The sequence below is a fragment of the Typha latifolia genome, chromosome 6 (assembly GCF_019914945.1).
Source record: "Typha latifolia isolate L0001 chromosome 6, TyphaL0001v2, whole genome shotgun sequence".
In the NCBI taxonomy this organism is placed as follows: domain Eukaryota; kingdom Viridiplantae; phylum Streptophyta; class Magnoliopsida; order Poales; family Typhaceae; genus Typha; species Typha latifolia.
In genome coordinates this window covers 13,362,380-13,379,288 of record NC_133091.1, presented here as the reverse complement: position 1 = coordinate 13,379,288, position 16,909 = coordinate 13,362,380, and the positions used below count along the sequence as shown (strand labels likewise).

Genomic DNA, 16,909 nt, shown 5'->3' with positions numbered 1-16,909 from the left:
GAATAATTGGGTAGTCAAAATAATAATAGGGTGTTATATAAAAATTGTCTTTCGTAACAAATACACAACCATGGATATTAATCGTAACTTCTAAGGGGAAACTACCTATTTGACTAGGTCCAAATTCAACTCCCTTTTAGTTTAATTTATGCTACTTTACTCGTATAGTTGTAATTAAACTAAAACTGAATTTTTTTAGTTATATTTGACAAATTTACAGGTTAAATTTGAAAATATTTATTAGAGATAAAATTAGAATAATTAATACATTAAATGCTAGAAAGTTTATTTAATTATCTACAACTTTATTTCTAATAAGTATTTTTAAATTTGAACTATAATTTAGTTAAATATAATATAGAAATAATTATTTTAGTTTAAATATCATCATAACTCCAATAGGGGGTTAAAGTGACATAAATAATAATATGGAGGGGCGAAAGTGAATATAGTTCTACCCATGTGGGGGTAAAAGGTTACTTGTACTAAATTGTATAAAAAAACAGGGTGGTATTTGATAATTCCTCTTGAAAAAGCCCAAGTGGCCCCACCCAACTATCCGATTTCCCCTCGGATAGCCACATCTCAAAACCCGGATAGCGATATCCGATTGACGGATAAGGGGGGTAGTTTAGGAATTTTAGCCTGGCAATCCGACCCAATTGTTATATAATTTCATATTTGTTGGGGTAGCTTTGGATTTCCATTTTGACTCCGTATTCTCCCACCGCTCTTGTTCCGTCCCATTTACGAATAAAAGAAGTAAAGAACGACGCCAAATCCAACTATTCGTCTTCCCCTCCTCTTCGAGCATTGCGAGGAGTCGAAATCATCTCCTACTTCTCATCATCTCGTGATTTAGGTACCGGGGATCTCTTCTTCTTCTTCTTTTCTTCTTTTTTTCTAGTGAGCAAGTGGTATTTGTCTTAATTTTGTGAAATTTTCTTGATTTGTAAGGGTATGGAGCGGCCGAGTTTGCTCAGGGTGATGATATTGGTGTGCTTAGTATCACTTTGTCGTGGGAGAGGTAATTGAATTCGTTTTTGGCACTATACGATTTCTTGAAGAAATTTTGTTTTTTTTGTTTTTTACGGCATCGTTTAATTGTAAGGGATGAATTATAAGTAGACAAGGAGATAGCTTTTCTTGGAAGCTGCAGGCAAGTTAGGCAGGTGTTTGTTGAAACTTGCAACTGTGTAACTTGGAGCAGAGGAAAAGATTTTAGTCGAATGCTCTAAGATGGATGACGATGTAAACCCAATTGCAGAACCAGAACGTGGTTTACAAGTCTGGAGTTGAATGAATATATGATGAGAATGTCGATAGATTGTAATTAGCTGGCATTGGCCATTCTTTCACATATATTTGTTACTGTCACATTTGATGATTTAATCTAGAGGATTCTAGATCATGATTATATTTATTAAAACGTCTCAAGTCCTCCATGTAATAGTGAATACCCACACCTAACCGATTATGCTGGAGGAGTATTAAAACTGCTCTTTTTCAGTCTCATATCTCGATACGAATATTCTAGTATATGATAGTTACTGTTTCTAGATGTACAATTGGATTTTTAGCCAGAGTTATGTTGCTTGCCTTTATCAAGTATAATTGTAGGATCACTGTTTTGTTAAACAGACACTGCTGCACTTCTATTTGCTTTCTTTTCAACAGATGTATAAAATTGATTGATTTGTTGCAGTACTTGCTTCAAGAATGAGATCTATGTTTTCTAACCCATATAAGATGAAATTGCAATTTTAACCATCCTTGTTCATACATTCTGGTCGCAGAACTAAGAATCAAGCATGGAGAACACAATCATATTTACAATGAAACTCTTGCCATAATTCTCGCTGAATATGCTTCTGCTGTAAGTTTGGTTTGTTTAGTTTTTTCATGTTCAAACATACTTCTTGCCAAGCATGTTATCTTATTTTGCTTCTCTGGATAGGAAGCAACAAGTTTGAAACTTTGTTATCTCTTGGCTGCAGCTGCAAAATTAATTATTTTTCTTGATTATCATTAACAGAAGAATTTGTTTCAACCGGATATCTTGTTAGTTTTGAGCTATCCTAATAAGATCTCTTATTGTAACTGGCAGGTGTACATGACTGATTTAACAGAACTATTTACGTGGACCTGCTCAAGATGTAATGATTTGACACAGGTACAAAGGAATGTTATTTTGTTTTACCTTTAGAAAGTTACATGCACATTCTTAGCTTTGACATGTTGTTTGTTTGACTATCAAGTCAAGATGGTTCGCCATTCATGGACTAGAAGTAAATGATAGTGTGTAATGTATTGCACTCTTACATTTATTTATCAGGGATTTGAGGTGATTGAGCTGATTGTCGATGTTCAAAACTGCTTACAGGTATATTCCTTGTATTAGCACTTTGGCATTTGGGCTCTTTATATTTATTTAACCTGATGGATAATTGCAGGCATATGTTGGTGTAGCTCATGATCTTAATTCTATCATAATAGCATTTAGAGGAACTCAAGAGAACAGGTATGTTAATTCTAAGTTTTGCATGGTTGATTACCAGTTAACTGATGGTTGTTTTAAATCTGGAACTTTAGCAGCATGTTTTCCGTTGGCAACATTCTGTGTCATCTTGAAGAGTTATATTTGCATGCTGGATTCTAAGTTTACATGCCGGGTATTTTATTTTTTCTCAGTTTACAGAATTGGATAGAGAATTTGTTATGGAAACAGCTTGATCTAAACTATCCAGGCACGCCTGATGCAATGGTTGGTTTCAATTTTATGCTATTTAATGAAAAATGCCAAAATTAGATACTTACTAATATCATGTTTCATGCTTTCATCAAAGGTGCACCTTGGATTTTATACTGCTTACCATAATACAACGCTACGTGACGCGGTTATAAATGCTGTTCATAAGACTAAGAAGTTATATGGAGATATTGGCATTATGGTTACTGGGCATTCCATGGGAGGAGCTATGGCTTCCTTTTGTGCACTTGATCTTACAGTACGTAACCTGAGAATCTCTCTAGTACATCAGTTTTCAGTGAATGCATCTCTTTAGATACCTGTGATTCTCTGTTTTATTTATATTAATATCTTAAATATTCAATCTACTGGACCTTTACCAATTTCATTATACAACTGATGTATGCTTCTCATCTTATGGAATGTTCTTTTTTTATAGGTTAATCATAGAATACCAAATGTTCAGCTTATGACATTTGGGCAACCTCGGATAGGCAATGCTGCTTTTGCCTCATATTTTAGCAAACATGTACCACATGCAATTCGGATTACCCATGGGCATGATATTGTGCCACATTTGCCACCATATTACTCGTACTTCCCCCAGAAAACATACCATCACTTTGCAAGAGAGGTACAATATTGATGACTTCAGATATGCTATGATTTTTCTCATATACTTTATACTTTATTACCTATCTTTTGGAATCTTTTTGCTGAATGCGTATCAAGTATCAACCTTGACATCATTTCGTTCTTTATATGAATCACTATGTGCCATTCTCTGCACGGGTAGTCTAAAAAGCTATACAATGTTCTTTTCTTTTCTTCTTTTTTCTTTAAAATTTTTGTGTTCTGTTTGAACTTCCTAATGCTGTCTTTCAGACGTCTCTGAGAAATGTAGTTCTGCAGGGAGCTTTGTTTGAAGCTCCAGCCTAAAAGAGGCTCCAGATAGTTTCCAACTAAGCTCAACTCTTTAAAACAATCTAGAGTTAGTAGTTTGTTCTCCGTTACCAATTGATGCAAAACAAAATTTTGCTATAAAAGTATCAATCCATAAAGGGATCGAAGGAATCATGTATTTCTCTATTCATGAACCAAAGCTGATAGAAAATAGAATAACACTATAACAGCTTTTTCTTGATAAACCGTTGGATATTCAACATATAAAATAGGGTTCAGTTGAAGATGATTTAAAAGACAAGTCTTAAAGAACCAACATGATGAAATCTTGCAGTAACTATTTCAGTTTCATGATAGCAAAGAGACTTTAGAAACAAGTTTGAATCACAGGAATTTAAGCGTAGGTCTCACCAAATTGGAAGGTTAAAGCAAATATACATGCACAGTGATACTGGACTAGCAGTAGCATAGTTGAAGAATAAAGAAGAAAGAGGAGGAGGGACTTGCTGCACTGGGGAAGAAAAGAGATAGGCTTCTGTACAGAGGGAGGGATTTCATATGATGGATATCTGAGGAGAGGAAGCATTGGGAGAAAAAAGAGGAGCAACAATACTGTATGGCTATATAGAGGTTGTATGATGTGAGGAAAAGGGAGATTGTAAGAGATATATTGGAGGGAGAGATGTGGGGAGGAGAAAAAGAGTGTCCTCCCTGTTTTAAATTGTATTGCATGTTGAATGAATCAGCCTAGTGGGGTTCAACTCCAAATAATATTATCTGGACTAGGTTTGCTTTTGTAGCGTTTTTCAGGTTGCCTGCTAGATATAGAAAATCCAATAAAAGACAACTAGACTAAATTTGAAGTGGTTTGTATGGAAGTTCATCCAATCTAGCATGAAAATAATACCATAATGGCTCCTAAGTCTAATTCTGCTTAGTTCTAGTCAAAAGGTTGCTTAGTTCTACTCTTTAGGCTAGCCCATCTAATCTACCAAAAAACTGACCCAAATTAAGGCCATATTAAATCAAAATAAACTCATAGTCCTAATTAATAATCAAGTAAGAAAGGTAGGTAACTATACACACATCAATCTTTTTGAACAAGCACTTCGATACTTCTGCAAACTCCAGTAGGTGTTTTTCTGCTTGAAGAGTAGGGTATATTCAAATGCTAAAAGTGCTTGTAACTGGTTTAAAAAGGAGTGTTTTTTTCTCTTTTTCTCTTGAAAATTCATCACTATGTTGTCAATTTTTCTGTCTCTCCATTTTAATGCATGGTCTAATAGTATATAGTTCTTGGGAGTCGACCATTGCTTTTCCCTTTCAGTGTTATATCTAATGCACCTTTTTTGAAACCACTTCATATGCAATGCATGTTACACACTCACATACCTCCAATATATCAGTATTTACTAGGCTGCTTTAAATTTCAGGTATGGCTCCACAATATTGGATTAGGAAGTCTAGTGTATGCGATTGAGCAAATTTGTGATGGTTCTGGTGAAGACCCATCTTGTAGCTGGTATGTCAACCTTCTCACTCTCTCTCTCTCTTCCCCCATATATAAAGTAATTGTTAGCTTTTCCCTGCATTTCCAGTAAGGTCTTTTGTTTATCATAATCTCCTTCTGCCCCTTTGTAGCTCTGTGAGTGGAAACAGCATTTCCGACCATCTACAGTATTACGGTATCAGTATGCAGGCTGAGACTTGGGGCTCTTGTAGAATTGTTATGGACTACAGCGTCCTACAGTACCAAATGGATCTCGCCGGCAACGTTATCCTGTCGAAGAACCTACCTGCTCCATCTATACTACAATCTAGTAGACAAACAGCTAGCACAAGTTATATCTAGCAAATATGGGGGCTGAAAGTTAGGAAAAGGGGACACCATGTTCATCTCTTGAAGATGCCCTGTTGATTTCAGAGGCGAAATAAATGAAGAATTACATGCCTGTACATGAAAAATATGGTCTTCAATTGTGTTATCAGCTGGAAAGATGTATATAAAGACTCATGCTTGAATCTCAACATTATTGTAAATGGCCGATATAAAATATATATAATAAAGAAAACTGTCCACTATTACACCACTCTTTGAACCAGGGTGATGTATGGGATATTTTCAAGTGTTTATGCAACCTTCTTTGCACTCCCTTTTTCTGGTAGTAGTTGGAAAAGAAATTTATTTCAGCATCAGGACCTGTAGGTTCATTTTTTTTTTCCTGTGAGATCGAGTTATTTGATTGAAGGCAGGGAAAACACAGCATCCAATTATCCAGTCTCTTTGATTGTGAATATAGGGTTTTTTATTTTCTTTCTTTTTACTTCCACATGGCCGCCTCAATTAGTATTATGCGTGTCTTCCAAATTCAAGTCACAGACAATTGACTTAATTTCACATTAAGTTGATACACACGGAATTTCTGGAACAAGAAACTCAACGGTGCCTCTGTTCCGGAAATTCGAATCTGGGTACACATACATCATGAACTTTTTTAATTATCTAAACATATATTATTGGGCTAGAACAAGAAAACTTATTTAGCTTGCTAATGACGTCTGAGTGTCATGCCCATGAGAGACTTCCAATCAAGAAAAAAAATTTAACGTCCAATCAAGATTACATTGCCGAAGTCTCCCAAAACAAATATGTACCACCTATCCAGCTTGAGAAGAAACTTCTAACAACGCATAATGTTTGGTAAGTTATTTTGATGGAAGAAACGACCACCAGAGGATCTTAAAGAAATATTTGAGATTATAAGCCTCCAAAGTTCCTACCAGCAATGTGGTAGGCAATAATAGATTTACAATAAGGAAAAACCATGCCAATAGATCAAACAAAGTTGACAGAAATGAACACCTAGAAAATCCAGAGTGAAAGAATACAACTTTAGCACGAGTCTGAAATACCAGAAGTTTCACACAGTAGTAATATGAAATGTTGATACACCAATGTTGTTTAAAGGAAATCCTGTTCCTGACTTATGGACAAAACTATTGCTTGCTCATGTATTTGAGGCCTTGAAAAGTCGAACTGCAACAAGCAGCATGTAGAGCATACCTGTGATAAGGATTAGATATCTTCAAATTGCTCCGATTGTAAATTTTTTTGATACCCTTTGTTTCTTTTTTCTCTTAACATTTACTCTTCTAGATAAATAACAATGCTCCCCGATCTAAGGCACTTCATATCTATTGAGGGAAGAATACCTAGAAAAGGCATCTGATCTGACTCAAGGAATGGATTACGAATCAGCAGGAGCTGGCCAGATATAACTTCACCCTTATTCACAGAGACTAACCAAGATCGGAAGGATAAGACGCTCTTAAGTTTGATCTCCTTGATTCCTGACAAGTAATTCATTTCCTCCTATGAGACTGACCAAAATCAAATGCACCCATGTGAAGGGTCTTGACCGTAAGGGATGTTTAACTACTCATTTGTACTATCAAAGCTACCTGCTGTATTTGCCCGCTTTCTCTCTCTCCAGTTCTCACCCCATACTTTGGCCTCTGCAATAGCACGCTGTCTATCGACATTTGGACCTTCTCTAGTCCTTCCTGCATGAACTGGACTGTCATAATGAAATTCCTGCATTTCTGACTCATCCAAAGCCCCTTTCCTTCCAGAACTACCACCAGTATCATTTCTTCCAGCATCTGTTCCAAGGTTTAATCCACTGAGAGTTTCTTTCCGCCTCAAATCAGGAGAATTCTGATTTGGTGATTGAACAGCATGTTGAGAATCAGACTTCCGGATGTTTCTCCTGTCCTCCCTAGCCCTTGGAGTAGATGAGCCACTCCTGGTACTTTGAGCAGAAGCTGCATTTGGATCATACATTTGAGAAGCTAGATATGAGAGAGCAGTGACAACATCCCCAATAAGAGGCCTAGTTGCAGCTTGCTCTTGCAAACACATTGCTGCAACAGCTAAAGCCTGGTATAGGCCTCTCATGGGATAACGTCCTTGTAGTAATGGGTCAGCCATCTTGGGGAACTTTCTTCGGTCTTTGAATAATGGGCGAGCCTGCAGTCAAATAAATGGAAGGATATGATATATGCTAAAATGTAATATCCTTTTATGCCTAAATTTACCAGACAAAAGAAATCAACATACAAGACAGAATGCATAACATCATCCACTAGACTAAATTTCCAGCATGATTTTCTTGATTCCCTAAGGACACTAAGGCTCCATTTGGTTGTGGAATAAGTATAAATGTATTCTAGTGTAAAGAAGTCTATACTAGTTTAGTATTTGAACAACAGTTTATCTCAATACTAATTTACTAATACCTACTTCTCTCTTCTTCTATCCAATATTTTATTATTACCATAAAATCTAGTTACAATCTTGCCCTTGTCCTTGAAAAGATATGACTTTAATCAACTATCATTTCAATCATTCTTTCCCTCACTCTTCCTCTCTCTCTCCTCTCTCCTCTCCTCATCGATCCACTGTAAAAGGTATTTTAGTCATTTATTATAAAATCTCCTAAATTTATTACTTTCTATGTCATGTCACATATAGTTATAACACCACTATATGGATTTACAACCAAACACCATAATAGTCTAAACCAATATAAGCTTCTTACACAAGTTAAAAAAAAATAAGCATAACTAAACTAGTTTGGAAGTTATTCCATAACCAAAAGCCACCTAAAAGAATAAATAGACCATTATGGTACTAGTAACTTGTGAGCTAAACTTGGCAGTAAGAGACTATAAGATAGAAACAAGAAAAAAGATCAAAAGAAGCTCTTGGTTTACAGTACCTATATATACTTTTTGGAAATAATTGTAATGTAGAATTGTAGATTGTAGTCTTGCCCCGATAACTTAGTCCAAAAACACGTTAGACTAGATGAAGTAATCAAGACATTAAAGAACCTACCCATGCAACTAGATTTTGCTCTCCAGTAGGCCGGGTGTTGTCAATTGCTTTGCGGCCTGTAATAAGTTCAAGGAATACAACGCCAAAACTATAAACATCAGATTTGACCGTTAACTGTCCTGTCATAGCATATTCAGGAGCGCAATAACCATATGTTCCCATGACACGTGTTGATACATGAGTCTTATCACCGACAGGACCAAGTTTTGCGAGTCCAAAGTCTGAGAGTTTCGGATGATATCCTTCACCAAGAAGGATGTTCGATGACTTGAAATCTCTGTAAATAACAGGAGGATTTGCCTTGTCGTGCAGGTATTCCAAACCCTTGGCTGCACCAGCGGCTATCTTCATCCGTGTATTCCAGTCAAGAGGTTCCTTGTCAGGTGGAATATCTATCAAAGAGGTGGCCCATCAGTCAACATATTGTAATTGTCCATGATATGTAACAATATATAGAGGCAACATATTACAAACAAGCTATACAAGATAGAGTTCATAAACCAAAACAAATATTGTTACATCTATAATTCAGGATTGAACAACAGTTTGTCTGATATTTCTTGCCACACTTCTTCCATGTTGACTAACATGACAGGCAAGTAATGAGCATATTTATTCATGAACAATACCTAATAAAAGTGTGAGCAAGGTACTGATAAAAATTCAAAGTAGATAGCAGTGTCCAAGTAACTGAGGTTAAGTGCAACTACTTGCTGGAAAGCATCCCTCTGCTTTACATATTATTGGAGAACAGTGTGTTGCCGTGTCCTCAGGATTCACGAGATGTTGATCCATTAGTTCCACAAATGTAGTTCCAATTCTTTTTTTGTAACTATAGTTTCCACTTACTAGACTCCATCTATGACCTATTTCCAAAATGAAGAAGCCTGACTCAATCAAGGCTAACAAAACTATAGAATAACTGGATAAGCATTACCGAGTTGCCAAATTAGTATAGATACTAGACAGCCTCTTATAAAAAGTAAATGGTATGACTTTGTAATTATATGCATAAGAAATTTGACAAACAATCAAATCAGGAAGTTGTAGAAGACTTTTGGAACTCAAGATGTACTAAATTCTTACGAGCAAACCACAAGGGAATCAATCAGAGAAACTGATTGATAAGTGAAATGTTAAGGCAACCATGGTTTTCACAATTTGCAAGTTATCCCAGTCACTAACAATAATAAATACAAAATACTACTTCCCAATTGAAATATCTTTCTATGTGCGGTCCAATTAATTGAACTTGCATCTTTCTATGAATCACATTTCACAAATATAATTTGAATATTGAAGAATAATATGACTAAAACAAGCCCAGAAGCTGACCCTTTTAGACATTCATCTACTTTTTTGTAGGGTGTGCTGACCCTTGAATTAATACTAAATGGCCAAGGAACAATTGTATCTCCATGGATGTGAGATTTTTTTCACCCTGAGCAAAATTATGTGGGTGTTTTATTAGCTTCATTGGCTTGATTAATTGCAGCCCTTCTATATCCATTACTGATACAAATCAAAAACTGAAGGACCTGAAGCAAGGCCTGGTAATCTTCAGCATTTTGTGTTCTGTTTTTGAGCAAAAGTACATTACCATGAAGCAGGCTAAAGTACATCTCTTATGAAGGCAACCATAAAGCAATTTAACGATTTAAAGTATGTTACTTCTTTAGTGTACTTACCCATTTTCATGGTAATATTCGTCGCCATGTAGATGACAAAAAGTTCAAATAAAATACCAATATGAAACTTGAAAACATATCCAACAAGGAGACAGTAGATAAACTGACCGTGCAGATGATCTTCTAGTGATCCCAATGGCATAAACTCATAGACAAGTAGCCGTTGATCACCATCAGCACAGTAACCAATTAAATTGACTAGATTAGGATGATGTAAGAGACTGAGCATGAGGACCTCCACAAGAAATTCTCGATTTCCTTGAAGACCATTTCTGTCAAGTTGCTTCACAGCAACAACCTGCTAAAAGAAATTATAATCTCGTTATTCAACTCTGGCAAACTAGAAATGGCATGTAACGACAAATTAAGAAAAAAGAGCACTCCTTAATCTTTTGCCAACTTATAGTTGAGGAGATATCAAATAAGTATTTAGAAGATGGATAAACTGTGCCGCATTCTAAGGGTAAGTTCACTTAAGCATAGCTAAATAATAGTAACTAGAACCGATGGACTAAACTGACATTAAAGATATCGACCTGTCCACTCTCCAAACGTCCTTTATAGACACGGCCAAAACCCCCTTCACCCAACAGGCAATCTTGTCGAAAGTTCTTTGTAGCAGCAGCAAGCTCCCGAAAAGTAAAAGTCTGTGCTGCAATATGTGCACTATTTCCTTCTTTCCGGACCGATGCATCCTTCTTGGAGTCTGTGCCTCCCAGTGAGTTTGATTTATCTAGAACCAACAAACAATTCAGAATTAGCAAGTAAAGATAAAGAGATAAAAAAAAAAATTGAATACCCATGTAATTGAGTAAGCCCATAAAAGTTAAATCATTCAGTAGCACCATTTTATTTATAGAAGTATCAATCAAGATGTGTCTTACATCATTGTAACTGATGAAATTTGATCATTTTTCTTCTAGTTTTGACTGCTCATACATCAGGCTAACTGGGCAAGAATCAGAAAAGGATTATAGCAAGTAGAACAATGCACCTATCTTCTTACAAAAGAGAATACACAAAGAGACAAATATAATCACACGGTAATACTCTGATCTCTAACAAATTAGACAAATTTCAAACAAAAAAGAGATCATCTTGGAAAATAAAAGGAAAGAATTACATCAGTTTCCGTCGTTAGGGGAAAAGATCTGATCCCCAGATCAAAATCAAGGAACAACATCGGGATAATTCACATTTGACCAATTGAGCAACCAAATATCCCACAAAAACAGAATCCAATTTTCACCAAAAAGGAAGAAAATTTGACCTACCTGAGCTAACCCTCGTCACATGACGAGAAGACTGGGCGGTCGAGCCCTCCTTCTTGACATCCCCACCTCCTTTTGAGCCACTCTTCTTCCTCTCCTCCTCCTTGCCCGACGATCCACAGCACGCAAAACAACTCATCCCAAATTCCAAAGACCGACCCAAAAGATCGAAACTTTTGGACTCCTACCACCGATCCCGTCCTTCCTCCACATCCATCAACGATCCCAATCGATCCTATCCAGCATCGATCTCGCAGATCCGATCACAGAAAACCCAACCAAGATCATCGATCTTTACTCGTAGTGAAGAAATAAAATAAAATAAACTTGATGCAAAGTTCCAACGAGAGCGAGAGCCAGAGATGATGCGAGCTGGAAGAGTAGAATGTAAGCGGAGTAGGAAATCAAATAGATGAGAGAGAGAGAGAGAGAGAGAGAGAGATGGGGGTTAAAAGAAAAGAAGGGCAAAAGTAAGCTAAGTGGGCAGTGATTGGAATAATCTAAACAAGGATCAAACTGTAAAATATTATTTTTGAAGGGTCTATAGTAAAAAAATTTGCACCTAATTTTTGGTGTACATGTCTGAATAAGGTTAATGGTAGGTGTTAAAACTTAAAAGAGGTCTTTGGGCTGTGGATTAATGAGTTGGGCTTTCCTCTGTACATTTTGAAGCCTCTTTAAGGGCCTTTTTAACATTTTACACCTTTGTAATTCAATTTAGCAAATAATCCTAATTAAACTATTAAAATTAAATGATACTAAATAAAATTAATCAAAAGTAACGGTCATATAAATCGAAAGTATCCATCACTTTTTTAAATTATAAGAGTAAATTAGTCATATTTTAGCTATCTATTTTTTTTATAAAAAATAAAAATATCAATAAATTGGTAAAAGTTGACACTCCTATTATTAAGTAAATTATTATAAGGATAAGTAATAAGAAAATACTTAAATTCTAATTTTTTATCAATTAATCTAGTCATATATGTAAAATATCTTATATATCCTTTAATTTATCAACAGATAAAAATTATTTTTAATAACTAATTGGTTAGTATCGAATCACTGCATTTTGTATGCCTTGCCCTAAATTAAATATTAGAGTTTCTTACATAATTTCCACTAAATTTTTTTCAAAGATCTTAATTTATTATAACGACCATAAAAATGCATGGGTGTTAGTTAGTTACTATTGGGGGAATATTAAAATATTTTTCACTATAAACATAGTCTAATTATTATCAAGTTTATTATAGTAGGTAATAATTATACTGTTCAGTCTAAATTATATTTAGTACATAAATAAGTCACAGTAAATTGGTCATTTGTGTTTTGGAATAAGTGGCTGAGACATTCCAAAAAAAATTATCCCAACCTAGGATTAAAATATCTAGAATAAGATATTTATTCTATTTTTTTTCCTATTTTATAATATTATCCAACATTTGACATAATTTTTTTAAATAAAAAGTTTATTTTAAAATAATTCACTTATTCCACTCAACCAAGCAGTACCAAAGATTCCAATACATCATAGTACCTATGGTTGTGGATCCGGAACTACTAGAAAGCGAGTTAGAAATACTAACCCTCTATTAAACCTTCTTTTTTAAGCTTGAAAAAAAAAATTTAAACATTTTTAATACCAATAAGTTCAACATATGTATTATTAATTTATGAGATAAAAATATTAATCTCATCATCGGTTTATATATGTAAAACTGCTGAACTTATCGATATTTTTTTTATTAAAAAAATAATAAACTTGTATATCAGAATAAGAATAATACCGCTAATTTTTTTAGCATTTCCTCTTCTTAGATTAAATCATAGCTAATTTGGTCAAAAACTCGTTAGATTGTTAGAAAGGGATTGGAGAACTTTCTTTTGTACACTTCGTCACATAGGAAAGTTTGCGAGGTACACACATTTACACGTGTCCTGTGTGTGTGTGTGTGTCATGGGTACATTTATTCCTTTTTCAGCTATCAGGATATGGTGGAATAGAGGAGCTATCCACCCCAATTATTCCTTATGTTCCCCCCTCCCTTTTAATTAATTAATTGCTTGTAGGAATGCATCTTAGGTTTTAGTGCTTTTCTTTTTCCTTTTCATAAAAAAAGAAAAGAAAATTGTAAACAAAAACAAATGATGCCTTTTGTGTGTGCTATGATGCAAGAAGATCTTATATATATTTTCTCATTTTCTTTTAGATTCTTTTACTTGAAATGGAACAGAATCAATCCAAAGAAGTAAAATTTCTATCTTTTTGGCATTTGTTTCGGATCACTGTTGGCTAAAACCTATCCATTTCAGCTCACCTTCTTTCTTTCTTCCTCCTTGGTTTCTAAAGTTTTTTATACATAATTGACATGATCCTAGAACCTTGCATTTTAGACTGTTTATAATGATGAGTTCATAGTTGGATATTTAACCAAATAAGATATGATTTTGGTGTTCTTTTGTACGTAGTTACTTATCCTACATTATTGTTATAATGGAAGATACTCTCTCTTTCTATACATATATATAGAATGACACTTCCCAGTAGGATGAGTAGATTCTACTGTGGCATTTCCAACTCATTAATTATAGGAGAAATATAATGGTGATGACCCAATTCCTTGTATTGCCATGGGAGGATTTGTCCTTAATTTAAGCAGTTGGTAGAAAGAAATAACATATAGATGATTAAAATTTGATCCTTGTATGATAGTAGTTGCCTTCATCTTTCCTAATATTTCATGGACATCAGAAAACATTAGTCTGAGTAAAGTCTGTTACATATATATCACCAGAAAAAAAAAGAGAGAAGAAGAAGAAGCATTACAAAGTGGTTTTTATAACTTTGACAACAAAACTTAAAAACATTTATTTTCTTTCCATTATTCACTTGCAAGTAATTAAAGACAAGCGCTTCTATAATGCACATATATTTTTATACTCTTTCTTCGCATTTCTAACATGGTATCAGAGCCAAATAGCTCCTGCATCGCGCAGTAATGGGACGAGCTTGCCACTGAGGTGGAGTGACATGACCTTATCGGTTAGCCCGACTAGTGTGCCGCCTATGAACACCGCCGGCACCGGCGGGGCACGACCGAGTAGCTTCGCTAGGGCTCTCTCCATCTCTCTCCCCTTAGGGTCTTGGTCGAGCTCGTAAACCGCAGGATTTACGCCGAGCTCATTCATGAAGAGTGTCTTGATGGTGTGACACATGCAGCATGAGCTCACACTGAAGATCACCACTGCTCTTTGTGAAGCCAATCTTGTGACTATCTCCATCTACTGCACTTCTTCCAAGGAATAAACTTGATAGGAGGAGAAGAAGAAGAAGAAGAAGAAGAAGTTAGTTAATGTAGGTACTACTAAAAAAGGAATGACAGAGTTGAGGGCTGATAGTATTGAGTTGATAGATTTGAGAGCTAAGGATGGATTTGAAGATATACACAAGTGAGCTATTTATAAGGGACCAAAAAGGGTGATGCATATAAAGTCTTTTATAGGAAGAAAAAAAATAATAATCAAAGGGAATTATTTTATTTTATTTTCTCCCTAGCTTCAGATATTTTTTTTCCCCCTTTCTCCCAGAATGCCCCTCAGATCATTGCCTTGATTGGGACCCTAGTCGTAATACTGAGAACTATTACAATAGATAATTAGGCCGACCTCGAGATTAAGCAAGTATATTAGGTTTGTTTAATTGATCTTTTATGAGAGTTTTATATTTGATGACCTAGGATTAATGCAAAAGTGGGAGGTTGGTTTTAGCTCATAATTAACACTATATAGATGGAATGAAGGCCCACCCCACTCAACAAAAGTTTGATGAGAGAAATGCTCTTATCCTTTGTGTGTTGGATAAGGTTTGAATCCTTTTTCTTTTCTTTTCTTTTTTCCCTTCCTTCCATTTTGCTACTGAAAAGAGCATTTGGGTGGGCCATTGATCACAGAAAGGAAAGAAAGAAAGAAAAATGGATGCCATTGCCATGAAATGAAGCTTTTTCTTCTTATCATGGACGCACGCCCTCTCTAGCTAGTTTAACGTGTCTCACATAGCATTAAATTAAGAATGAATGCATGCATGGAAGACATGCATGCTACGTGGAAGAAGATGAGTGGAACGTTTGTGAAGATATGGTAGGCCACGTCATGGACAACGGGAAGCAAGTAGAACAAAAAGAATGGGAGGGCAACCAATTGGCACCTTTAAATCAACTGGATTATATTTAGAGGTTGTGGACTTTTTTTTTTAAATCCTTTTTTTTTAATTATTTTTTGTGCTAGTAGATAGAGAAGGATAAATGCCATACTTAGTTGCACCATAGTTGATTCTCTAGCTAATGAAATCTATCTCTGTTCTCTGTTCTCGTCATTTCTTCTTCTATTTTAGTTATTTAAAAATCTACAGGATAGATATAGATCGAATAAAAGAGTTATTCTCCATTGAAATAAGGATACTGAATCAAACAGTTAAGCCAATTTAAAACTTTAAGTCATTGCATCGTTAAGCCATCAATCTAAGATAACTACTGTCGAGCTACTTATAAAATCGAGCCGAACCATATTGTATGCATCATTTCCTGTATTCATAGAAGTAGAAAAATTCAGCCAAAAAAAAAATTAAAGAAAAAAATATTTGAAAAGGTTATCTATATATAAATATCCATATAGGTATACTATATTATATAAATAGTGAATCATAAATAAAAGCTCCATTGACTTGGAGTGAATCAGTTTAGGAGTAGACATAGACTGTCTTTCATGTTAAAAAAATTGCCAAGTTTGGATTCCTCTGAGGTGGAAGATATGAGAAAAGGGAATAAACACGTCCAACCCCACTTATCCTCTCCCTGAAGATGATGTAAAGAAGGGCATTTTGATCATTTCACACTGCCATGAATGTTGATGGATGGTGTTGGTCTGATGTATACGTCGTAAAGAAAAAGATGCATCTCTGGGTAACATCATGCATGTAGATCTTTTTTTTTTTAATCTTTTTTTTTCTACAAAATAAAAAAGAGAAAAAAATGTTATATATATATATATATATATATATATATGGAGGACGACTTGTGGATAAGGTTAAGAAGGGATATTTTGATAATATTACTTCTGAGTTACAACATGGAGATGGTGTACGGATGGTGCCGGGTGGGGATCGTCGAGCACCAAGTTGAGGTATGAGGATTCTCTAATTGAAGCACGAATCTTAAAACAAGTGTGTACGGCTGTGATTCGATGACCGTAGTGCACTGAATGTGGAAAGTAAACCCTCGTCCATGTGCATGTACTTTGGATGAATGACTACGATGATAATAATAATAATGATGATGATGATGATGATGATGATGATGGCATCGATGATGCACATCAAAACAACACACTTTTGTGA

At 35.2% G+C, this 16,909-nt stretch overlaps 3 protein-coding genes across 4 annotated transcripts; 1 reads left to right on the top strand and 2 right to left on the bottom strand.

Moving 5' to 3' along the window:
- The first annotated feature begins 696 nt into the window (after positions 1–696).
- Positions 697–5,790, top strand: LOC140790167 (lipase-like). 2 transcript variants are annotated; one of them, XM_073140120.1, is made up of 11 exons: positions 697–862; positions 958–1,027; positions 1,797–1,876; positions 2,108–2,173; positions 2,336–2,383; positions 2,454–2,521; positions 2,692–2,764; positions 2,847–3,008; positions 3,189–3,383; positions 5,086–5,174; positions 5,294–5,790. In XM_073140120.1, exons 2-11 carry the CDS (start codon positions 961–963, stop codon positions 5,502–5,504), a joined length of 1,059 nt encoding a protein of 352 aa, XP_072996221.1. In that variant the 5' UTR covers positions 697–862; positions 958–960; the 3' UTR covers positions 5,505–5,790. The 2 variants fall into 2 exon arrangements, with proteins under 2 accessions (XP_072996221.1, XP_072996222.1); XM_073140121.1 differs by lacking the exon at positions 1,797–1,876 and having other exon boundaries at positions 698–862.
- Positions 5,791–6,458: 668 nt separating this feature from the next.
- On the bottom strand, positions 6,459–11,977 carry LOC140791047 (receptor-like cytoplasmic kinase 185). The gene is made up of 5 exons (XM_073141412.1): positions 11,515–11,977; positions 10,777–10,973; positions 10,349–10,538; positions 8,553–8,944; positions 6,459–7,682 (listed from the first exon to the last, which is right to left on the bottom strand). The coding sequence occupies exons 1-5, from the start codon at positions 11,648–11,650 to the stop codon at positions 7,089–7,091; spliced, it is 1,509 nt and encodes a 502-aa protein (XP_072997513.1). The 5' UTR covers positions 11,651–11,977; the 3' UTR covers positions 6,459–7,088.
- Positions 11,978–14,415: 2,438 nt separating this feature from the next.
- Positions 14,416–14,921, bottom strand: LOC140791048 (glutaredoxin-C1-like). The gene has a single exon (XM_073141413.1). It carries the CDS (start codon positions 14,797–14,799, stop codon positions 14,485–14,487), a length of 315 nt encoding a protein of 104 aa, XP_072997514.1. The 5' UTR covers positions 14,800–14,921; the 3' UTR covers positions 14,416–14,484.
- Positions 14,922–16,909: the final 1,988 nt, after the last annotated feature.

Coding starts and splice junctions, on each gene's coding strand:
- LOC140790167 (XM_073140120.1), top strand. CDS start 961: ATGGAGCGGCCGAGTTTGCTCAGGGTGATGATATTGGTGTGCTTAGTA. Junction 2,765..2,846: donor CAGGCACGCCTGATGCAATG/GTTGGTTTCAAT, acceptor CTTTCATCAAAG/GTGCACCTTGGATTTTATAC. Junction 3,009..3,188: donor TTTGTGCACTTGATCTTACA/GTACGTAACCTG, acceptor CTTTTTTTATAG/GTTAATCATAGAATACCAAA.
- LOC140791047 (XM_073141412.1), bottom strand. CDS start 11,650: ATGAGTTGTTTTGCGTGCTGTGGATCGTCGGGCAAGGAGGAGGAGAGG. Junction 10,974..11,514: donor TGTGACGAGGGTTAGCTCAG/GTAGGTCAAATT, acceptor TGTTGGTTCTAG/ATAAATCAAACTCACTGGGA. Junction 7,683..8,552: donor AGCAAAATCTAGTTGCATGG/GTAGGTTCTTTA, acceptor ATTTGACTGCAG/GCTCGCCCATTATTCAAAGA.
- LOC140791048 (XM_073141413.1), bottom strand. CDS start 14,799: ATGGAGATAGTCACAAGATTGGCTTCACAAAGAGCAGTGGTGATCTTC.